Source organism: Pan troglodytes, chromosome 12 (assembly GCF_028858775.2).
Source record: "Pan troglodytes isolate AG18354 chromosome 12, NHGRI_mPanTro3-v2.0_pri, whole genome shotgun sequence".
NCBI lineage: Eukaryota > Metazoa > Chordata > Mammalia > Primates > Hominidae > Pan > Pan troglodytes.
In genome coordinates, this window is record NC_072410.2 from 10,074,404 (window position 1) to 10,099,008 (window position 24,605).

The following is a 24,605-nucleotide window of genomic DNA, read 5'->3' on the forward strand; positions in this document are numbered from 1 at the left end:
AATGTCACTTAGCTTCTTACAGTGACAACCTGTCTCTGAGCTAGAAAAGAACAAGAACCCTTCCAGATCTCTCTCTATCCCCAGCACCTTACACAAAATCCTACATAAGGAGTGAGGACTCTACAAATGTCTGGGCTGCTGGTTTTCACCCAATTCTCCAATAACATTTTTTATTGCTTCCTTGGTTGATGCAACTTGCACATTTGAGTTTTGTATACGAAGTTTTTCCAACATGAAATACACCTGATCCTTTCCCATGATATTGCTATATTACTTTTCTATTTTCTTTATAATAATTGGCAATGAGGGAACTGAGAAAGCAAGAAATGCAGCCTTTGAGGGAACCTGATGCAGCCATTCAGGCCGGAGCTGCCCCACTGGGATACCTGCCTGGTCCTAGAGGCATCTTGTAGGCACAGAAGCCTATGCTTGAAGGCCAGATAGCCAGGTTGAGCAGCAATGGGCACTGGGAGTAAAAAACACTGGCAAGCCTGGGGAGTTCTGAACCAACAAGGGACCTTCCTAGTGGATGCTGGGTGTCGACTTGGCGGGGTAATTGGTCAGATTTAGGGTGAGAGCATCTGTGAGGATAAAAGATTACAAGATTCCTGTAATTCCTGCAGACTGGGAATACAACTCCAAACAATATCTAGCACATAGTAGACATATACTAGGTGCTTCACAAGTATTTGTAAAATGGATCTTTCTTTTCTTCTTTTTTCCTCTCCTTCTTCCTTACTTCCTTTTTTCTTCTTCTTCTTTCTTGGCTTTAGATAACTGTTTCTCAAGCGTGGTCTATATCAAAACCTCCTGGGATTTTTGTTAGCAAATATGGAGCCCTGGAATCTGTATCCTTCACAAGCTCCCAGGGACTTTTTTATGATCAGCATTTAAGAAACACTGATCTACAGCCCACCCACAGTCTTCCCCATGCGGAGTCCCTCATGCCTGCCTGCTGGGGGCACACCCTTCTTTTTGCACTGTGCCTCCTCCTCCCAGAGATCTCCCATCTGGCTATGGGTAGAAGCAGATCAGATTTGAATGCAGTCTCAGGTCTGCCCCTAACTGACTGTGCACATGCCATTTGAGCCTCCGAGATGGCATCTTTATCTATAAAATGGGGCAAAGTGCCAGCCCCACCTACCTCATGGGATTGTTGTGAAAACCAATCCTGGATGCAACCAAGTCCAACAACTGGTGTTTGTTGAACTAAATTTAAGAATCACTTACTTGACAGTACTTTGGAAGGGCCCTGTGGATGTCAGGTGAGTTTATAACCAACATTTAGACTGGATCCAGGGTCAGAAAGTTCTTGAAAGGAGGAGAAGCCTGGAGGTTCTGGTAATTGGAGGGAATCCAGCCTGGCATTTGGAATATTTGCTGTGCTGATACACTGATGTTCTTTCACTGAAAAAAAAAAAAAAAAACATTGCAACATGATGCAAGGATCACAAATGGAGAACAAGATGATGAACAAGATGGTAGCAAGTATAGTAATGTCAAGAGAAACAGGTTTTCACCAAAAGAGGGTAAGCTATTAGAAAGGATTTTACCCTCTACTTGACTGACTGAACCTGCCTTACACTTAAGAGTCATTTGGAGGGAACTGGAGGGGCAGCCAGTTACCCTAGGAGAGCAGCCTCCAGGGGCTGCCCGAGCCTGCTGTGCGAAATTCAGGGCTAAAGCTCTAAAACTCTATTGATCCGTGCATGCGTTTGCTAGCGCTGCAGTGACAAAGTACTACAAACTGGAGGGCTTAAATAATAGAAATTTATTGTTTCACAGTTCTGGAAGCCAAAAGTGTCAAATCAAGGGGTCAGAAGAGTTGTTTCCTTCTGAGGCTGGAGGAGAATCTGTTCTGTGCCTCTCTCGTAGCTCCTGGTGGTTTGCTAGAAGTCTTTGGCATTCCTTGGCTTGTGACAGCATAACTCTGATATTCATATGGCTTTCTCACTTTATCTCTGTATCCAAATCTCCCCTTTTCACAAGGACTTGATCATATTGGATTAGGCCCACCCTAATGACCTCACCTTAACTAGATCATCTGCAAAGACCTTGTTTCCAAGGTGCTAGGGTGGTGGGTGGAGACAGGGGAGGGGACTATTCAATTCATAACACCTAAGTATTGTGTGTCCTTAGTCCGTTTCAGTCCCCACCCAGCCCTGACTTGACTCTCAGCTGCTTTGGGTCTGAGCAACACCACTGCAGAAGCTCTGATTTGGAGCTGACAGAAAAAGAAGGGGAAGGTGACATCCATCCTCCAGAACCCTTCCTATTGCTCCAACAGAGAAGGGGACTCCCCCTCCCAAGCCAGAATCCCCCCAAAGAGAGCCTGAAGTCCAGGTTCAACACTTAGAAAAGGCGAGTCATGGTGGCTCACACCTGTAATCCCAGCACTTTGGGAGGCTGAGGCCAGAAGATTGCTTGAGCCCAGGAGTTCAAGACCAGCCTGAGCATCATAGCAAAATCACCTCTCTACAAAAAATAAAAAACACTTAAGAAAACAAAAAGGATAAGCAAACAAGCTGATACAAGAACCTAAAATCGGCCGGGCACAGTGGCTCATGCCTGTAATTCTAACACTTTGGGAGGCCGAGGCAGGTGGATCACCTGAGGTTGGGAGTTCGAGACTAGCTTGGCCAACATGACGAAACCCTGTCTGTACTAAAAATACAAAAATTAGCTGGGCATGGTGGTGGGCGGCTATAATCCCAGCTGCTTGGGAAGCTGAGGCAGGAGAATTGCTTGAACCCGGGCGGGGCGGAGGTTGCAGGGTTTCAGTGAGCCAAGATCGCACCACTTCACTCCAGCCTGAGTGAAAGAGTGAAACTCTGTCTAAAAAAAAAAACCTAAAATCTTTCAGGGCATGCCTTGCTTCAGGACATGTTCTGTGCAAACCTCACTTTCTTCCTCCACTCTACCAACATGGCCCCAGCCAAGAAGCCACTAAGCTCCCAAAGGGCTAAGACAGGGATTTAGGTCAGAACGCTGAGGTTCTTTCTTGGTTCTGCCATGAGGTGAATCTGTGACATTAGACAGCTCACCTCTCCTTCCTGGTCAAGGATCCTCTCAGAAGTGTGCCTTGCAACTCTGCCACTCCATAGACACTGTGCACATCCACCTTCATAGTCTGTAAGCCGTGGCAGCCCACTTTGTCACCATGCAAGTCATGTGGCAGCCCATAGGCCCCACTGTGTGCTACCTTCCCTCATCTTATGGCACGCCCAGTGTCACCACTGGTGTTTTGTCACATAGGAAGGTTACTCAATGTTTCCCTCTAGAGCTCTCTCTGTACCAGCTTCTGGGGGTTTCTGGCCTCTGTTCCCCGGCTGAGGGCAGTCCCAGAGTTGTAGACATTAGGACTGGAAGCATCATCTGCTTCTGTCAAGCCAGATGAAAAAACTGAGGCACAGACTGGCATCGCCACAGAGTGGGCAGAACCTAGGCCTCCTAATTCTCAGCACCCCCTGTTTCCTCTCCAGAAACTGCAGCCTGCAGGCTGCATCTGCTGGCCTCTGTCCCTTCCCCTTTTCTTCTGCCGCAGTGAGGGCAGCTTTTAGAGTGGATAATCTCCTTCGCCATGATGCCTGCTATCGACAGGTGTGGAAACAACAGATGCACGGTTTTGTCACAGATTTTGCTCCTGTGTGTCGCTCAAAAAGGCGGTTCCCCTTCATTTGTTCTTACCTGTTATGGTCCCCAGGATGGCCAGGCCCTCCTTCTGTCCCCCACCCTGAAGACTCTGCAACTCACACACACAGTCACACACATACACACACACACACACAAAACAGTCACACTCTCTCTCTTTGCACTGCTCTACCCACTGCAAAGCACGCCTGCATGGTCAGATGAAAGCTGCACCTCCCCTCAAGGAGCCAGGCGTCTGCGGAAAGAACTTGACAACGAGATTCAAAGAGAGGACAGGGGCTGGGGAGGTCGGTGGGAGGATGGAGAAGGTTCTGGAAGGTTGCTTCTGGGAGGCTTCTCTCCCTGGGCTTCTGAAGGCCAGAGTGCAGGGTGTGGATTAGCCATACCCAAAGCCACATTCACAGAGGGGGAAGCATCACTCCTGCAGGAAGGAAAGGAAGTGAGTCCCCTGCTTGGGAAATGGTGCCCAATCTCAGAGGGAGAAAGTGGCTCATCTGCTGTTACTTTATATACCTTATATTGCTGATATAATTTATAGGATCTAAGACAGCATGAAGAGACCTCCAGAAATCTCTGAGACAGCACCAAAGGCAACCCTACCCAGGGAACCCTTGGACTTGGTGACTTTCAGGCTCAGAGCAGCCCATGTGTGTCTCACTTGCCTCAAGCTCTCTGGCCCCTGTGCTCCCAAGGTCTCCAGCTTGGCTCCAGGAAAAGGCAGGGCCTCATGTCAAGTAGTACTTTTCTTAAGGAGCTTAGAGGTCTATTGACATTTGAAGCAGCTCCATCCCTAAAAATCCACACACTGAAGCCCTTCTTGGGAGGGAGGTGACAGGGTTAATCTAAGGGCTGGGGGAGGCGGAGAAAGGCCTTGAAACCACACAGTGAAGCCAACCAGATTAATAGAGGAAGAGAGAGGGGGGTAGACCATTAGGAAGACAAAGAGAAAATCATGCTGGAGCAATAGAAAGGGAAATCTAATATCAACTAGGGAAAAATAAATGGAGATTAGGGCAAACAAATTAGCTTTAATGGGTTCAATGCTAATACAAGAATAACAGCGGAGCTGCGAATGCCTTTGAGGGGAAGATGGGATAAAGAACCTGAGCAGTCATGCAAGCAATAAAGATTATGCAGGGAAGGGGGATGGCCAAAAGAGCCAGCAGGGAGGGAGAGAGAAGGGAAGACTCCGGGCAGATGGGTAGGGGAGCGGTGGCATTGGAGGAGTCTGCCATCTTTGACAGGAAAGGACTGGAACAGAGAGCTGGTAAGAACTGGAGAGGCAGCAATCAGGAGGGAAATAAAAGAAAGCAAGGAAACTGGGAGACACTGAGGGCAAGGATGCAAACCCAGAGCCGGAAAGACTGGGAAGAAAGGAGGCAGCGATGGATGTAAACAAAGAGAATGGAAGACAACCAGCCAGTACACAAGAGTGGAGGGAAATAAAGGAATTAGGTGCCCGCTCTGACTGGAGAAAATTTAAAAAGGAAAAATTAGGCCCCAAGAAAATGAAAAGCTGGAGAGGATTTGGAAGTGTGTTTTGGAAAGCACCCATACTTGGTAGGTGACGAAAGGACATATTCGCTCTTAGGGCGGGGTCTGGCTATTCCTGGAATACAGTGCTGCTGCCAGGGGTGGTGCCGGAGGTGGGTGGGCAAAAGTAAGCAGTGCACAGCATTCACTATGGCATCTGAGAGCTCTCAGCTTGAGTCTCAGTAATGCCACTTTGTAAAGGTGGAGCCTTGAACCTGTTACATGCCGAATCTGTTCCTCATCTTCTCATCTATAAAATGATAATGTACTTCATTTTTCAAAGGGTTATTATAAGAATTAATTGAAAAGATGCATTTAAAATACTCAGCTTGGCCCAAAAATAAGCACCTCCCATAATACTGGCTATAACTATTATTCTTAGGCATCGACTAATGGGGAAGAGGGGCTGGGTACTAAAGACAGCTCTTCCTCCCTCCTTCCCCCACTTCCTCTTTTTTTAGGTCCAGCATTGGTGAAATACGAGCCTAGTTTGATTCTCTCCCAGACAGAGTCTAATCCAAGGGAAACCTCTTTATCCATCCTCTATCTCCCTCCCCTGTCCCTCCCCAGCTCCCTCTCACTATTGGGGATGAAATAATAATGCTAAGCCTTCCACCACAGCCACCCTCTGGGCTGATCTAAGGCAGAAGCATCTAAGGAAGCCAAATATCACATTCTATTGGAAGACCCTCTTATATCTGCCTGAGCCTCAGAGTGTAGTAGACAAGGAGCTGGAGTTGGTCCTCATGGCCTCACATCTTAGGATCCTCCTGGGATGCATTAAAGAGCATAGACACCCCACCAGGGAAACAGAGCCCCAAAGACCAGCACACAGCAACAATAACAAGCTAGGAGTCAATCGGTTACAGCCTAGTCATGGGCACTAGAAGGGGAAAGAAGGAGCTGGGATTATTTCCTACCCCTCCAGGCATCCCAGAACCCTGCCCTTTTATCATTACTAAGGATTTTAGAAGAAAGAGAAGAGAAATCAATCCAGGCAAGAAGAGGGGCAGATAGGGGTGGGGGAGCTTTGCCATTTGCTAATAAATAAGTTAATTAACTTGAAATCATTACAAAAAGAATCTTCCCATAAAACCATAACCTCCAAGAGGGCAGAGACCCATCTTTCTTCATCCCCCTATGTCCCCAGAACCTGGAACAGTGCCTGGTATGGAAATGGTGGGTCTCAGTGGTGAGGGTAATGGCTAACATTTGTGGACGGTCTACTGAAGCCCAGGTCCTGTGTCAGGTGCTGCACCTGCACCATGTTATTTAGATCACTTGGCACACTTAGAAGGAAAGACAGAAAGAAGTGACAGAAATTCATGCCAAAGTAATAAGTTAGTCAGAGGTGAAGCAGGGGTTTCTGACTCTCTCCTCCATATAGCTTTAAGGAATGGAAATAAATGAATACATGAACCTCACCCACTCATCAGGGCAAGAGGACAGATTTGAAAGCTACCTGTCAGTTTGGGTGTTATTCTATATATATATATATATATACACACACACACACACATATATATACACACATATATATATTCCATATATGGAATATGTATCTATATATAGAATAATAGAATATATGAGGGACTGATAAATGGGCCACCTGGCAAGTAGTAGAAGTTTAAAGGATAGTGGAAGGACTTTCTTCTTGTTGTTGTATGTGGCTCTTGTCAGCCAATACCTCAGCAGCAGTAGTTGAATCAGATTCCAGCTCTCAGCTCTCCCAGAGCCAGCCTCACATGCCCCCAGCAATAGCTGGGATGAGCCAGCCCTTCGGAGATCCAATCCCCAGCTCCACAGGCTCTTCCTCTAAGCATGTAGTTCTGATAACTCCAGTTTCTTCCCTTTGCTTCCTCCAGCCTGAGGAGCAGTGGTTGCTTCCTGTAGCTACTATCTCTGGGCTATTTCAGTGTTTCCTTTGTGCTCTTACAGCCCTCCAACACCAGACAACAATTCCCCATATTAAAGCCCCTTTGTTGAAATACCTAGGAAGGTTTCTGTCCTCTGACCAAGCCCTGGCTGATACCAGAAGAGATCTGAGGAAACCAGATTTTAAGACTGGATTGATCATGTCCTTGGCCTTGAACACAGTACTGAGCTCCTTGACAATGAGAACTGGAGAACTTTTTTCTTTTTTCTTTTTATTTATTTATTTTTTTTACTGATTGATCCCTGGCAGGCATATGCATGCAGCACTGCCTACACAGTCCTGAGTCAGAAACTTCTCATGGGGTCTCTGAGTCTGGAATGTCTGAGTTCTCAGGAGGGGTAGCATTTGCTGCTAACCCTCTGCCTCCCTAGCTTGAGCTGTCTCTCGTGGTTTTTTCCCTTGATGGATGTTAACATCTTCCCAACAGAGCTACCAACCCAGTGAGGGAGGAGTCTGTGTAGATCACCTCCCATCATTCTCCATAGAGTCTCTATGGCCCAGGTTAGAAGAAAAAGACTTCTTGGCTCAGACTCCAAAGACTAGAGTCAGTGACAGTTTCCTTAGTGGTGTAAAAGGGCAAGAGTAGCACTAATCTCACAGAAGACTCCTGCAGAACACACTGCCACATTCAACCATAAAGCTGCTCTCAACAGTGTGAGCCTGGCAAGCACTCACGCATTTAATGTTGACGTTGAAGGTCTGATATGTGAGCCAACAGGAAGACCTCTGCATTCATATCCTGACTCCTTCGGAAGCAGGGCAAACCTCTTTTTTTTTTGGACTGTGGAATCTGGACCGTCTTCTTTAAATAACTCATTTCTATGAGTATATGTGTCCGTGGAAAACAGAATTCTGTTTAAGGCAAAGAAGGTGTGGGCTTCACTAGACTTGTAGATCTGCCTCTCTCCTTCCCTCCCTCCTTCCCTCTATTCCTCTGTCCCTCCTTCCTTCTTTTTTTCCTTCCTTCCTTCTTTCTGTCCTTCCTTCCTTCCTCCTTCCCTTCCTTCCTTCCTTCTTCCCTTCTTTCCTTTGTTCTTTCCTTTCAATAACCAACAGGCACTTATATTCTGCTTAATGAGATTATGTCCTGGCTTATTTAAAAGAAAGGACCAAAGAGAGCAGGCAGGGAAAGCCAGGGAAGACTTTCTGTAGGAGGGAGCTTCCTGAACCAACTCCTAAGGCATGAATGGAAATCAATCGGGAGAAGGTGAGGACGGGCACTCCAGGCACGGAGGACACAGTCAAGGACCCAGGAGAGGATTCAGATGCAGCGAAAGAATGGCAAGCAATTCTGTGCTGTTAGGGCATCAGGTTCAAGGCTCAGACAGGTAAGAAATGAGGCTTGAACACTAAGTCAGGGTCAGGTAGTGGTAGGCATTGTCTACAAGATTTAGTAGCTTGGACTTTGCCATGAAGAAAATGATGCCATGCCTTGCAAGGATTCTTAAATATGGGAGTGATATGGCCAGACTAGGATTTAGATGTGTTGCTCCAGAGCTGGGTAGCAAAGGTTCCCTTGAGCAAGGTTGGATGTGGAGACCAATGAGTCCAGGTGAGTAGTTAACTCCTACTCACCTTCCACTCAGGTTACATGTCATTTAGAGACATCTTCCTAATCAGCTTGAGCTCATTTTCTCTTGCACCCCCACCCCATTATTTTTTAACACCGCACCCTGTTGTGTTCTTCTTAGCACTTATTCCAAATAGTAATTATACATTTATTTCTGTATTTACTTTTTAAATATATACCCATCTTCAGCCTACCTATCCCTAGTCTGAAAGCTCCATGAAGATAGAAATCAATTCTATGTAATCAGTTCTATTAAAATGTTTGCTACATGGTAGGCATATAAAATACATGTAGAATGGATAAATGAATGCAGGAATATTTGAATGCTGGGGACAGACAGGAAGGTATTGGTTAGGTAAATATTTAGGAGGTAAAACGTGGTCTTGTGAGTATTCCATATGCAGAGAATGGAAAAAGATAAAGGCTATTAGTTGATTCATGTGACATGTTTACTGAACACCTAATATAATTTAATAATGATCAAAACGAAAGAAGTCTTGCCCTCATGGAGCTTTCTATCTGGTGATAGAAGACAGTTATGATTCATACATATATAGTTATGCAAAAAATGTAAAATTAAAATTTGGACCTAAAGATGCAATTAAATTTATCTATGATACCTCCCCAGTCCCCCCAAAATTCCTCCCTTGACTATGAGACATTTTCTTCCCCTCATTTTCAACCAGATTCCAAACAGCAGTTATATTTGATGCTACCTTTCTATGACAGCCATTCAAGAAAGGTAAAGCATGTTATTAGAACACCCAAACAGAAGCCTGAACCTACTCTGCAGGATAAAGCAAAGCCACCGAGGAAGTGACTCAGTGCTGAAATATAAAGGATGAGCAGGAGTTAACTAGATAAGACAGGGAGACAAGAGCTCCAGGAGGAGGGAACAGCATGTGCAAGTGCCCCAAGGCTGGGGACACACTGTTACTTCCAAGGTCGTGCAGAAGACCGATGACAGTGCGGTGCAGAGAGTGTGGTGGCAGGTGGCAGGAGGCTGAGTGGAAGGGGCAGGCCCTGAGCTTGCATGACAGCTGGTATTGTTACCAACCAAGACAACACTAGAGGAGGAGCCCCCTTATCACCTAAGAGGAAATCTCCAATAGAAATTGAAAACAAAAGTTGGGGGAAGGACCTGACTTGGGTTACCTGGGATGCCCATGATGCCATCATGAGATGGGTAGTAGGTATGACAATAAGGGTGTGTAGGATCACCAAGGATGGCCTTGAAGGGGGAGAGAAACACTGAGAACTAAGAGAAGCCTGAAGGGAGAAAACATATGTCATGGAGCATATAAGGGAAGAGAACCCCATTAAAGCAAAGCAAAAAGCCTAGACTGAAGGTATAAGGAATCAGGAGATGGGATTGTCACTAAAATCTCTTCAAGAGGGAGAACATGGCACCCTCCAACCACTCACTGTCCATCCATGGCCACTCATCACCAAGCACATGCTAAGCAGGAGGCACAGAGCAGGCTGAGCACTGAACGTGAAGGGAGGAATGGGCTGCAAGTATAGCTGCTTTTTGAGAAATTTAGTTGAAAACAATAGGAAAGAAGAGTATCATGGTCAAGGGAAGAATTTTTTTTGTTTAATGTATTTTGAGGTCAGGGGCTGGAGAGGCAACATAGATTAATTTAATTCCATCTGTAAGTTTAGGGGAAGGACCTGGTATAAAAGAAGAGGTAAGTAATGTTTTTAAATGGGAGGATAATTGACGGAGTAGGATTCCAGGACAGGTAGAAGGGCAAGAGATCAATGAGAAACACAAGCCGCAGCTCTGCCTAGCTGCTGTCTTTCCGCTCCAGTTTCCCTTAGGAAGACAAGTGTAAGGCACAGAGGTAACCAAGGGTCATGCAGCAAGTTGGGGGTAACAGCAGATGCAGGATGCTGCTTTCCAGCATGCCAGCCTCTTTTACCCAGTCCAAGGGTCTCATGTGTCCAGGTAACCCATAACCTCATGTGTGCCGGCATGATCCAGTGTGCAGACTTTGGACACTGGGATTCCATGGCCCTGGGACACTTTCTTCAGGAGCAGTTGGAGGCACAGACCCTGGTCTTTACTCCAGAAAGGCACCAAGCCAAGAGGATTAGCTGGGAGGTGGCACATGGAGATCACAGACCTGCAAGTGAGCAGCTGGGGAAGGCAACAACACCAAGCTGAGAATGCCAGGGACTGATTCGCATGGACAAGGCCTTTCCTTTGTGGAAGGCGTATAGGCCTGGCATGATTTGAAAGGCACCCAAAGAGGCCACTGCACCTCTCACTATAGCCCTGCCAAGGCTCAACTATCACCTTGACACTCTATGGGACTAAAGCAAAAAGCCCCAGATAGTTAAATGGAAATTTTTGCAGAACAACACATTGAGCCATTGCCACTTTAGGACTGGGCAGAGCTGCAAAAGATAAAGCAAAAGGATAAAGAGGAAAGTACTGAAGCGTGGGATTTGGGGGTCCCACCGTGCAGAATCATGGGAATCCATGCAACAATCATAACCAATGTAAACCATTTTTCTACCACTTGTATATAAGAAAACACTAATTACAGTAGACAAAGACAGGGCCCTGCCTTTGAGTAACTCATAAAGAAACTCAAATAGAGAAAGTTACTGTTCAATGCAGTCAGTGCTATGATAGGAATTTGTGCAAAGGACTATAGGAACATGCAGAAAGGATTTCCACATCTTAAGGGTTTGGATATTGGCGCATATAACAAGAATTTTGGTCAATAAGTGTCTCTGTTTTCTTTCTGCCATCCCAACTACTCAGAGCTCTATAAAGGATGAAGAAATTACCAACAAAGTCCTAAGACCTCCCTGAATGGTCACTTTTCAAAAGGATATGTTTCTGGACAGCAAGCTTCACCTAGACCTTTGCTGAGCTCCAATCCCTTTACTGTACGATAAGTCCTCTCTGACCCCAGGAAAGCTTGCATTTCCCGTCTGAGTACCTTTCACTCAGGAACCTGCTTGCATCCGGCCAGGCGGTCTTGTCTTCCTCCCCCATACCCACCCCGCCTCCCCACTCACAATCCTCCAGACATACAAAGAGTCTTTGCTTATGAGGCTTCAAACCTCTTCCTGGGTCACACCTTCCCCCCTCACCCCACTTCCCGCCCAACCAGGAGGCTCCTACTCATTTTTGGCTTCCGGCCTCAAAGCCCACCCCACCTGCAGCTGCATGAAGAGGTGGTCAGCACAGTGGGCGCCAATCGTCCCCCCAACCCCTGTGCAGGAAGGAAGTCTGCACCCACCTCTGGGCATTTGGTGGTGACTCACCCAGAAGAGTCCACTCCCCCACACCGGACACAGGAAAGACAAAAGTCTTTCCATTGCAGAGACTCAGCTTAAAACTTCAAACCATAGGGGCCATCTCCATCTGCAGCCAGCAGGCTCTTTCCAAATTCTCTTTCCTGCCTGTCCTACAGCCACACTAAATGTCTTTCAATTTCTTGAAGGCACCAAGACTTAGTGCATGGATTTTTTTCCCCCTGAAGAAAATTCTTCACCTAGTTACCTCCTAGATACTCTTCCTTGCAGCTTCCCTCTAACCACTTACGGGTCTCCCCAAGCACCTGGACTTATATCCTTCAAGAAAGATCACCATTAACATGGTGATTCCTAATGTGTCTTATATCCCCCAAAAGGTTCGAAGTTCCTTGAAGGCCAGGATTCTTGTCTTGTTCAAGGTTGTATTCCCAGTGCTTTGTACCTGAGTCATGATAGGCACTTGGTCAATGTCTTGAGTTGAAAAGAAATGAAAACCATAATATACAAACAATCATTATTATTGTTAGAAGAATGCTGGAGGAGTATGAAGAGTTATTCTCTTATGCTTAATTTACCAGCCATCACCTGGCCTAAACCAGTGGTTTTCAAAGTGTGACCCTGGCCTAGCAGCATTATCACCATGTGGAAACTTCTTAGAAACATAAATTCTTAGTTCAATCCCAGACCTGCTGATTCAGAAACTTAGGGCATTGTGCTCAGTACTCTGTATTTTAATAACCCTCACTGCCGAGTGATTCTGATGCACACTGAAGTTTGAGAAAACACTCCCTAGTACTAGTCCTACTCCCAAGATTGGGTCATAACATTCAACCATGGGAATATTACAAATTAGAAAAATGTTACATTTATAGCAAGATTTGTTTATCTAAATAAACACTTCTCCATCCTGGTCCCCCTATCTTCTTTTTTTTTTTTTTTTTTTTTTTTTGAGATGGAGTCTTGCTCTGTCACCCAGGCTGGAGTGCAGTGGTGTGATCTTGGCTCACTGCAAGCTCTGCCTTGCAGGTTCATGCCATTCTCCTGCCTCAGCCTCCTGAGTAGCTGGGACTACAGGCGTCTGCCACCATGCCCGGCTAATTTTTTGTATTTTTAGTAGAGATGGGGTTTCACCGTGTTAGCCAGGATGGTCTTGATCTCCTGACCTCGTGATCCACCCACCTCGGCCTCCCAAAGTGCTGGGATTACAGGCGTGAGCCACCGCGCCCAGCCCCGCTATCTTCTTATAGGGGTTTAAGTCAGCAGCAGGCATAAGTTTTGTTAAGCTCCATTCGATAGATAAAAACACTAAGGTTGAAAAAAAAACCCACTTTCTCAAATGATAAGACTAAAACAGGCAGTGTCAAAGAAGGGATCGGGCCCAAGACTCTTTCCACAGTAACACAAAGTCATTCAGAAGACAGTCAAATAAAATAAGCACCAGAGAATTCACCGTTTAGGGGCCAGAAATGTGAATGCATCTTTCCCAGCACTACAATGCTTGCTGATAACGGTAAATAACCTCTCAGGAGGCTTCCTGAGGGTTTGGGTTTCTAAGGATGCGAGTCAGTCCTTCATAATAATTAAGAGCAATGGCCCACACAACTTACAGCGTCGTTTTTTTTTTTTAAAAAAGGCACAATACCCAATTCATGCCACCCCAAAATGGCATTTTTTTAAAAACCTGCTTCACATTTGTAGAGGTGAAGAACCTCCACCTCTAAGAAACCTTGCTTTCAGATATAGAGGTCCCAGCCTAAACACCGAGGTTTGGGTGGATACGGCCCGGAAACTTCTGGAAAATGAGGACAAAGCTGGACTGCTGAAGGTCTTGTCTGTGTTTGGGTGGCTGTCTGGCGCCCCCTTGTGTTCAGTGCCTGGACCCAAAAGAGCCGGAAGGCAACAATGATGCAGTGAGGGCAAATGGCTACAGCAATTCACAAATGGCACTCTGGCCAGTGAGGACCAGAGGAATGGGCTTAGGACTGGGCAAAGGCCCCTCTGCCCACCATCTGGGCTCTCCTGAAGGCCCTCCAAGCACTCTTCCAGCCCTAGTGGAGAAGCAGTCACTAGGAAGACTTGCCTGGCAGGCATAGGTGGAAGCTGTGCCCAAGCTCACCCGTTGTCTCCACCAGGAAGATGGGTCATTGCATCCTTCTTGCTGGGTGTTTGGCCAGAGGGCTTTTCCTCCTGACTTACTGCCAAGGGCAGAGGCTTAGAGCACCCCCACCTCCTTTTTTTTTTTTTTTTTTTTGACGGAATTTTGCTCTTGTTGCCCAGGCTGGAGTGCAATGATGCGATCTGGGATCATCACAACCTCCACCTCCCAGGTTCAAGCAATTCTCCTGCCTCAGCCTCCCGAGTAGCTGGGATTACAGGCATGTGCCACCACGCCCAACTAGTTTTTTTTTTTTTTTTTTTTTTTGTACTTTTAGTAGAGATGGGGTTTCACCATGTTGGTCAGGCTGGTCTCGAACTCCTGACCTCAGGTGATCCGCCCGACTCAGCCTCCCAAAGTGCTGGGATTACAGATGTCAGCCACTGCACCTGGCCCCCACCCCCTTTATTAAAGGGAAATTGAGTGTTCTGCTGAAGACAGCTTGGGCCCCTGAGGAGACATTGCAAGGCAGTTCTGAATGTGCTAAGTCAGTGGGTGATAATGGGCACTGTGTGCCCAGCAAAGGCACTTCCCACCCTCGGCCATAAACAGTCTTTAACTGGTTCACACAGAAGGCTGGGGTTGGCTCTTCCTTCTCACCTGCCTGCTCCCTGACTCCCACACTGCAGGGCTCTACCTTCCCAGTCATATCACCAAATCCTGCCCTTGGTGTGAAAAAGACCATGGCATGTTCAGCACAAAACAGCAGAGCCAATGACAAGCATCCAGGCATAGCTCTAGCCCCAGAACAGGGCTCCCCTCAAGGAGCAGCCCTGATCTGAGCCTTAAATTCTGGATGGATCTCAGCTCCTCCTCATATAAGCTGAGTTAGACAAGTCATATAAATCAGAGCACTAAAACTCTCTGAGCCCCAGTCTCCTCATGAGAAAAATGGAAATCTCGGCCCTGAAATTAGGCCAGTATGGCTCTAGGTACTATAGAGTTGAATATGTTGGAAAATCTAACAGACAAGTATCCTCTTGCCTCTGAGTCTTTGCACATTCTGTTCCCACTGCCTGGAACAGTTTTCTCCCCTCTCTCCCTCACTTGGCTAGTACCTGTTTATCTTCAGTCTCAGCTTAGACCTCCTCAGGAACCCTTCTGTGTTTCCTTGAGCCAAGTCAAGTTCCCCTCCAGTGGTTCCCATAACTCTCTGCATGTCACCAGTCCCAAAAGTGGTCACAAAATATGTTAACTGGCTGTTTGCTGGTCTAGGACCTCACTGTAATAAACCCCATGAGGGAAGAATAGGGATCATGTCTGCCTTATTCACCTTGGCATCATCAGGGACCTGTGCAGTGCGTGGCACATAGTTGGCACTCAAGACAAATGGATTTGACTGGATAGATGGGCTCAGAATGAAACACAGGCTGGGGCCAGAGAGCAGAGGCCAAGTCAGGAAAGCAGCTAAGGGAACGTGTACACATATCCATGACGTGGATAGATTCCCACAGTGGCCTGTAGCCCCTGTGTCAGTCCTGGAACCCAGTGCTATCTATGCCTGTGAGGACCCTGCACCAGGTCCCTGCTGCTCTGGCCTGTTAGAGAAAGAGGGAACCTTGGGGGTCATTCAGGCCAGAAGTCCACAGACAGAGCTCAGGCCTTCTCTGCCCAAGCTCTACCAGAGAGTTTCTGCTTTTATTCTTTTGTATTTGTTTTTCTCAATGAGGTAGTGTTTTAAAATCTGGTTCCATGAGGAGAAGGAGAAAGGTGAAAATCACCTGCGCCGTCATTTTACAAAAGGAAAAGAGACTCTCGGAAGAGAAGGGGTTTTCCCCAAGGTCAAACGGCTCAGTATTGGCATGGGAAGACCCCACATTCTCAACTCCTTACACACTTTTCAGAGGGAGGGAAGAAAATAGGGGATTGTGATTTGGAGTGAAGGGCCGAGTCTGCCTGAAGAGTCCCCAAGCCCAAGGTGCTCCTGTGACACCATCGCATCGTGGGGGATGAGCATCACATACCATTTGTGCCAGCATCTTGGGAGTGAGATCTGGGGAAGGGGTGCAGAGGGGCCCACAGGGCCTGGCCGTGGGATTTCATGGTCACAGTCAAACACACACACACACACCAGCACCTGCACTCATAGCTAATCCCCACCCAAACTCCTACCTCACCCTGACAGCTGTCCCTGGGAATATTGTCTCCTTAGGCCATGGAGGGCTGAACCAACTGGGAGGGGCCTTTGTGAATGGTAGACCCCTGCCGGAAGTGGTCCGCCAGCGCATTGTAGACCTGGCCCACCAGGGTGTAAGGCCCTGCGACATCTCTCGCCAGCTCCGCGTCAGCCATGGCTGCGTCAGCAAGATCCTTGGCAGGTAAGCACGAAATTCACCGCAGGCCGCCTTCCCCGCAGGGCTTGACTTCTCCAGCTGATCTCAGGGCAGCTGGAGAATACCCCTCCCAGGGAATGGGGATTTGCTCCCAATGTCCAGCTTTGGTCCTGAGACCTGAACAGTTATGGTGGTCCTTCTGGGCCTCTACCCAGCCACTATTTTTCTACTGTTTTCTTGCCCTTCCTTCTTTCTTTGTCCATTTATCCTTCTTTTAGTTTCTCCGTCTCCCTTCTTCTCTTTTGCTCCATGTCTCATTAGCCATAGGCTTCTCTCCTGCTAAGGCAAGAGAATCTTCCCCCAAGTTCCTCCTCCTACCGAGACCTAGGGAAATTGGGCCACTAGGGAGGGGACACACAGATGAGCTCCCAAGGTCTAACCCCTAAAAGAGTGATATCTGAGTTTGTGCTTCTCAAACCATAATTCCCCAAGACCCCAGATCAGTGCTTCATAGCCCTGGTAGCACATTACAGTCACCAGGGGAAGCCTGATTTTTAAATAGCAATACTGTTTATGCCCCAGGGCAGACCAATTAAATCAGAACTTTAGGGAAATAGGCGCAAGTTTTGGCATATAACTCCCCAGCCCATCCGCCCCCAGCAAGTGACTCTAATTCTCTGCAGCCAGGGTTGAGAACCACTGACCCAAAGATTCAGAAGAGACCAGGAGCAGCAAAGGCCTGCATCTGAGCTGACGCAGTCACAGATTCCAGTCTGCAAGGCCACTTCCATTAAAAATGCCTCTGTGCCACAGCTTCCAGTCAGCTCTGTGTACGTGTGCCTGTCCCCCTGCTCTGACCCTTAGGTGGATTTAGGAGGAGCCCTGGTTGGACAAGGCAAAGGGACCTGGACTGTTCTTTGAACCGTGAAAAGCCCTGGCTCCCCTCCTGAAGTAGTTAGGGAAAGGCATGATCCTTTGCTGGGCTAGGGAGAGGGGATTCCTGTGATGGGTTGTGGTGTCCCAGAAGAGATGAGTCCTGGATGGAAGTAACAGATGAATGGAGTTTTAAAGAGCTAGATTCTTTTTCATGCAGATGAGAGCAGAGAGTTTCTACAACAAGAAGAGGAGGATATGCTGACACAGGCCATTGATCTGCCAAAGCAACTAGTTGGAGGATAGAGGGAGGGGAAGGGTGGAGGCCCCAGAAGAGGAGGCTCAGCTTAACAAGTTGGACCTGGCTGGGGATCCAAGCAAGGTCAGGATTCCAGAGTCCATGAGGAGAAGCTTCAACTTGAACCTGCTAAAACCTGATAGAAAACCAGTGACCAGGGGGGTGAGGGATATGCCTCAGGCTTGGACAGGGCAGGGAGCAAAGGTGAACCAGCAAGACAGAGCAGAGGGTCCAGTGACCTCGGCTAGCTTTCTAGGTGGCCAAAGAAAATAGTCAGTCATTGGCTGGGCATGGTGGCTGATGCCTGTAATCCCAGCACTTTGGGAGGCCAAGGTGGGCGGATCACTTGAGGTCAGGGGCTCAAGACCAGCCAGGCCAACTGAGTGAAACCTGTCTCTACTAAAAATACAAAAATTAGCCGGGTGTGGTGGCAGGCGCTTGTAATCCCAGCTACTCGGGAGGCTGAGGCAGGAGAATCGCTTGAACCTGGGAGGCAGAGTTTGAAGTGAGCCAAGCTTGTCCCATTGCATTCCAGCCTGGGTGACAGATTGAGACCCTGTCTCAAAAAACAAAAAAACAAAAACAAAAAAAAAAACTCAGTCGTGCTTTAGCCAAAAGAAGCTGGATAGAGCAAACTGCTGTGCCCTTGTCATTCACACATCAGGCACACCAAGATTTCCTTTCTTAGAAGGGGAATCTTTTGTGCCCCATACAATGGCTGTTGCAGGTGCTAGGACACAAGAGACTGGCCAGAGGGAAGGAAGAGAGAGAAGCCAAGGTGAGGCCTTTAGCAGAGGGTGCTGGTTTGGCAGTAGCATGAACCTACCCAAGTGAGGGAAACAGATAGTTCCATGCACATCAAGCGCTTGAGACCAGCCTTGGAGGCAATTTCACTCTCATACCCCTACCCAGAAGCCTCAGAGAGGAGGGAGGCTCTGGCTTAATCCCTGTCTAAAGACCCCACCTGCTTATTGGGTAATTCTTTGGGATTCTCTATTGGAGTAGGTACTACGAGACTGGCAGCATCCGGCCTGGAGTGATAGGGGGCTCCAAGCCCAAGGTGGCCACCCCCAAGGTGGTGGAGAAGATTGGGGACTACAAACGCCAGAACCCTACCATGTTTGCCTGGGAGATCCGAGACCGGCTCCTGGCTGAGGGCGTCTGTGACAATGACACTGTGCCCAGTGTCAGCTCCATTAATAGGTAAGAGAGAAAGCAGCCTCTGGTGTCAGGCTGGGGCCCCTGGGCTTTGGGGAAATCAGGAAAGAGACAAGAAAGGCCTGGCTTGGGTGGAGCAGAGGCCGGGAAGGGGCCTGATGCTGAACAATCAGGCAGGGAGCACACCTGGCTCCAGGCAGATATCATACCTCCCTGCCTCCTCCCTTGCCCCATGCTATGGGGCACCCTCCCCCTGGCCCCCAGCCATAGTGTGCTATCTACAGTTTCCTTCCTCAAACACCACATCTGCTTTCATTCAATAAAAGAATCTTCATGAATTGATCCTTTTATAAGCCATCAGACCCCTAACCCAGCCCACATTCAAGCATTCATTCGTTTAGTCCCTCAATGATTCACTCACTGCCTCAATCAATCATTTACTTACTCACTCGCTTGTTCATTAATTCATTCACACATAATTCATTCATTCATTTTGTGCTAGGCCCTGGGACACACAAAGCCCATCTTTGTGGAGCTTACAGTCTAATGAGAACACAGATATTAATCAACTACCTACAAAAAATATTGTAAAAATGCAGCTGTAAGTCCTGCTAAGAAAAGGAACATGAAGATATGCAAGGTAGCACAGGATTATTTGGTTTATGAAGTTCATGAAAGTCTTCCCCTGAGTAAAAAACAATAAGAGAACTAGGTGAAAAGAGCTCAGACAGTTATGTAAAGGCCCTGTGGCTAATATGATCAAAAGAAAACCAGTAGATAGGCCAGGTGCAGTGGCTCATGCCTGTAATCCCAGCACTTTGGGAGGCCAAGGCAGGTGGATCACCTGAGATCAGGCGTTCGAGACCAACCTGGCCAACATGGTGAAACCCTATCTCTTCTAAAAATGCAAAAATTAACTGGGTGTGGTGGCGAGTGCCTGTAATCCTAGCTACTTGGGAGACTGAAGCAGGAAAATCACTTGAACATGGGAGGCAGAGGTTGCAGTGAGCTGAGATCACGCCACTGGACTCCAGCCTGGGCGACAAGAGCGAGACTCTATCTCAAAAAAAAAAGAAAGAAAGAAAAGAAAACCAGCAGATAAAGAGCAGGGGAGCACAAGGTAGGCTGAAGTTGAAGATATCAGCAGAGGTGACCTTTCAGAGGCTGGGGGCTGTGTTATACCTTCTTGCCTTTGGTCATAAAGCAATGGGAAACCCTTGGCAGATTTTAAGCAGGTGGCCAACTTGCATTTCAGAAAGTCCACTCTGGCTGCAGTAGGGAGAATCACTTAGAAAGGGCCAAGAGGGGATGGGCGTGGGCCACTGAGTGACCCTGGAACACTGGTGATGACATGCACTAAGGTGCTGATGGAGAGACGCAGAGAGGGGTCAATGTTGGCGAGGTTCACAAGGTCAAAACACAGAACTTGATGATGGGTTTGATAGGAAAGAGAGGGAAGCAGAGGTTAAGCCCCATCTCTGTTTTGGCCTTGAGTGACTGATGGTACCAATCATGAAATGCGGACAACTGAGGAGGACTAGGCATGTGGAGTAGGGTCACAGACTTGACTGTGGACAGTTGAGTTTCAAGTGCCTTTGAGATACCCAAGAGGGGTGTCAAAAAGGTGACTGGGTCTGGGGCAGCCATGAGTTCTCTTTCCTCCTCTTCTCTCTCATGGCCTTTCTTCTCTTCATCACAGAATCATCCGGACCAAAGTGCAGCAACCATTCAACCTCCCTATGGACAGCTGCGTGGCCACCAAGTCCCTGAGTCCCGGACACACACTGAGTGAGTGCTGAGAGACCTGGATACACACACATGCTCGCGTACACCTCCCCTTCAGCATACCCACATATACACAGAGGCACACACAGACACACCCACACAGACATAGCTGTGCACAGTACCATTCACAAACCCATGTGTAGACTGAGTTGTGCCACTGCGACGAAGTCTGGCCTGTTCCCAGGGCGGATTCACTGAACTATGGAGAGATGCAAACACTTGAGACAGCTCTAACTCCAAGAATCCCTCCCACCAGGAGGCCCCCTGGAGGAAGGACCTGAGCCCCTCCAGGGCTCAGTCCATGGTTCGGCTTGCTGCCTCCTGCACAGTGTCAGCAGGGACTGTGAGGGGTGTCACTCTCACTCCCTGACCCTCTCCCTCTTCCCACCACCGCAGTCCCCCCAGAGTCACCCCAGGCTGTAAGGGGTGTCCCACCCCTTGCCCCTCTCCCTCTCCCCCAGCCCCTGCAGTCTCCAGCTCAACTGTAACTACCCCAGAGTCACCCAGGGCTGTGAGGGGTGTCACTCCCACCCCTGACCCTCTCCCTCTCCCCCACTGCAGTCCCCAGCTCAGCTGTAACTCCCCCGGAGTCACCCCAGTCGGATTCCCTGGGCTCCACCTACTCCATCAATGGGCTCCTGGGCATCGCTCAGCCTGGCAGCGACAAGAGGAAAATGGATGACAGTGAGTGCTGGGACAGGAGGGCAGCGGGCGGTGCACGAGAGCAGTTTGCTCAGGCTTTGATGGGGACAGAAACCCTTCCACTTATGATATGGGACTTTGTAGGGGCTCTGCATGTGACTGTCACATGTCCTGTCCCTCAGTTGGCCAAGGCTCCTGGGCCCACGTGGCTGGCCCTTTTTCTCCCTCCACAGTGAGTCAGCTTGGAGTCAGTCCTCTACTTTGGCCTAGAGCATGAATAGATAGGTCCCCTAAAAGCTTTCTTCCTTCCCGGGGGGTACAGGTGATCAGGATAGCTGCCGACTAAGCATTGACTCACAGAGCAGCAGCAGCGGACCCCGAAAGCACCTTCGCACGGATGCCTTCAGCCAGCACCACCTCGAGCCGCTCGAGTGCCCATTTGAGCGGCAGCACTACCCGGAGGCCTATGCCTCCCCCAGCCACACCAAAGGCGAGCAGGTGAGAAGCTGGGCCCTGGGAGGTGAACAGGGTGGGCAAGGGCCAGAGAAGGTCTATTCTCCAAATGAGCCTGTGCTCCATCAAAGCAGCTGGAAGTTGCATCAATGGGCTCAGGGCACCTGCCTTATGCAACTCCAAGCCTGACACATGCTTTATTTTACCAGATGCCCTGGCATCTTCCTCTCTTTCTAACCCTCCTGGCTTCCTTCGCCCAAAACCTTTGAGCCTGGCCCTTTCAGGGATGGCAGCACAACCTGATGATGCTATCCCTTGCCATCAGCGTCTTTCCCAGATTGCAACATCACGTTCCACAACTCTGAAGCAGTAGCACAAAGCCTTCACATCATGACCGCAGCCACTATTTCCTAGCCCCACCTTTGGCCACGCATCCTGCACACCCCACGCTCTTGCATTACTCATGGCTCCAAGCACACCACCCTCGCTCACACCTCTCTGCCCTTGCACACCGTGTGCCCTCCACACAGAATGCCTTTCCTCCCACTTCTCTGCATGGAAAAATACCACTAGCCTTCATGACTCAGCTCAAACATCACCCTCTCCGTCAGTCCTCCCCTGCCCCTCCGACATGAATCATCTCTCCTGCCTCTTGCCCTTCTGCATGTCCCACATGCTGCTCTCAGTAGCTTCTCACAGTGTCACTTAATAATCTAGCAGACAGGCAGGTACAAAGACACGCGGACTCCTTAAGGACAGGGAAGCCTCATGAAACATTAAACATCGTTTTTATTCCCAGCACCTACCATTGTGCCCCCCTTATAATAGACAGTAATGGTATAGTGAATGAATGAACAAATGAATGAGTTGAGAAATCCAGAATAATACATCACAAGCTACAGCGAATTTTTCTTGCTAGTGCTCAGGACAGGTGAAATGAATCATAACAGGTTGGTGTCTGTGAAAAGCTGACAGAGATGTGAGAGGTCCCACCCCGAGGCCAACAAAGACTCTGCAGCTCTGGCAGAACCACTAAGCTCTCAGCTCCTAGTCATCACATCTTTTTCCCTTAACCCTGCCCAAGTCAACCAGATGAGGAGTGTCTTCAGGGTGGGTCTGTTGCCCCTCTTTGCCCATGCCGTCATTTGCTGTAGGAGTGAGGCAAGCCCATATGCCTTTAAGAACTGAGTAGGACAATGGAGATGATGCCAATAATCAGCCCAACCACTTCCAGTGACCGTCTGGGCTGCTGGTCCCATGCCAGCACTCGCAGCTGGGCAGGCAATTTGCATCAGCAATTTTATCAGCGTTGACTGTGGCAACCACGAGCGTGCAGAGAAAGCTGACCATCAGCAGCATGGGGAGAGGGCCTGGGTGCTCACGCACCAGTCAGCACACAGCTCCAGGAAGGAAAGGGGTTGCAGTGGGGGGCCTGCAGGAAGCTCACTCTGTGAGAGTAAGCCTACAAAACTCAGTGCGCAGGCACCAGCCACTCAGTGAAAGTAAAGAAACCCTGCTGATGAGACTCTGGACACCCGCTGAGTCCCAGAGCCATTTCCTGGCTCCATCCCTAAGCCCCCCAAAGGACCCTGCTTGACTACAGAGCACCCCCATGCCATGCTGGCATATGAACATGGGGAATCCTGGAATGAGAGAGTCTTTGAGCTTTCGGGGACCTCCATGACCACCTTGTCCAGTTTCTCCATTTGTGTGGAGATAATCCAAGCAAGACAAGGAGGGCTTGGGCAATCAGAAGGTTTTGGAGCTCAGGCCTGCCAACCCTCATTTCATTCAGACTGGTCCACTGTCACCTGTTTCAGATATGGTGCTTCTACGTAAACACTTATTTGAAGACTGAAAAAAAAAGCATTTGAAAACCATTAAACTTCTCCAACCACTCATCTTTCAGATGAGGAGACTGAGGTCCAGCAGTGTCCATAAATTATTCATTACCTCCTCAGTCAATCATTATTCACCCAGTCATTCACCTGGAGGGTGGTGAAGGCAGGGAGAACCAGCCAGTGCAAGGGCCCTTCATGTCCTGCCTGGCCTTTGCTTTTCCTACCTCTGGTAACTGACTGTGCTGCCAAAGTAACACTCCGTGCTCTCTCACCTGGGCATAGGAATGCCCTCTGGCTTGGGGAGCCAAGAAAGAAGCACAAGTATTCATACCTGACCTTAGGACAGGTTGTAACACAGCTATCTTTTCTGCAAAATCAACAAGTGGGGGACCAGGCATGGTGGCTCACACCTGTAGTCCCAGCACTTTGGGAGGCCAAGGTGGACGGGTCACCTGAGGTCAGGAGTTTGAGACCAGCCTGGCCAACATGGCAAAATCCCATCTCTACTAAAAATATAAAAATTAGCCAGGCCTGGTGGCGTGCACCTGTAATCCTAGCTACTCGGGAGGCTGAGACAGGAGAATCGCTTGAACCTGGGGGGCGGAGGTTGCAGTGACCCGAGATTGTGCCACTGCACTCCAGCCTGGGTGACAGAGCGAGGCTCCATCTGAAAAAAAAAAAAGGGCAGGGGGAAGTGTTCATCAGAAACATCATGTGGCCTTATTCCTGGTTGCTATTTCATGACCAGACATAGCTAGAAGTCATACAGCTCTTGTTTCCCTATTTTACAAATGCATCAAAAAAAACTCAACAGAATATGAATATCAGTTTATTGACAGAAATCAAGAATTTGGTGGCTTCTGACTCTTCACATGATTCTGAAATAATATCTATGATAACTCTCATTGGGCATCTGCTGTCACCAAGTATTCTGTGCTAAGCACATTAGGTATAAGTATACAAAATTTCATGTAATGCTTACGTCAGCCTCATAAAGTAGAGTCTATGATTCCCATACAGGTGAGAAAATTAAGGTTCAGAGCAGTCAAGTAGACTAAAGCTACTTGGCAGGTCATTGCAGAACCAGGGCTCAGAGTTGCTGAAGTTCTGAAGCATTGTGCTGCTCTGCCCCGATTCAAGTTCAATTCCAGCTAAAAAGCC

The 24,605-nt window shown here is 48.3% G+C and overlaps 1 protein-coding gene across 6 annotated transcripts in view; it reads left to right on the forward strand.

The window, feature by feature from the left end:
* PAX8 (paired box 8) overlaps nt 1-24,605 on the forward strand; it is a 59,445-nt gene that overhangs the window by 14,215 nt on the left and 20,625 nt on the right. For 4 of the 6 annotated variants that reach the window (XM_016949285.4, XM_054678204.2, XM_016949283.3 and 1 more), the window contains exons 3-7: nt 16,274-16,439; nt 18,568-18,768; nt 20,423-20,511; nt 21,070-21,192; nt 21,473-21,648. In XM_016949285.4, the coding sequence (XP_016804774.1) occupies nt 16,274-16,439; nt 18,568-18,768; nt 20,423-20,511; nt 21,070-21,192; nt 21,473-21,648 (755 nt within the window). The remainder of the gene's footprint in view (nt 1-16,273; nt 16,440-18,567; nt 18,769-20,422; nt 20,512-21,069; nt 21,193-21,472; nt 21,649-24,605) is intronic. The other 2 variants (XM_016949284.3, XM_016949287.3) reach the window with 1 other exon arrangement.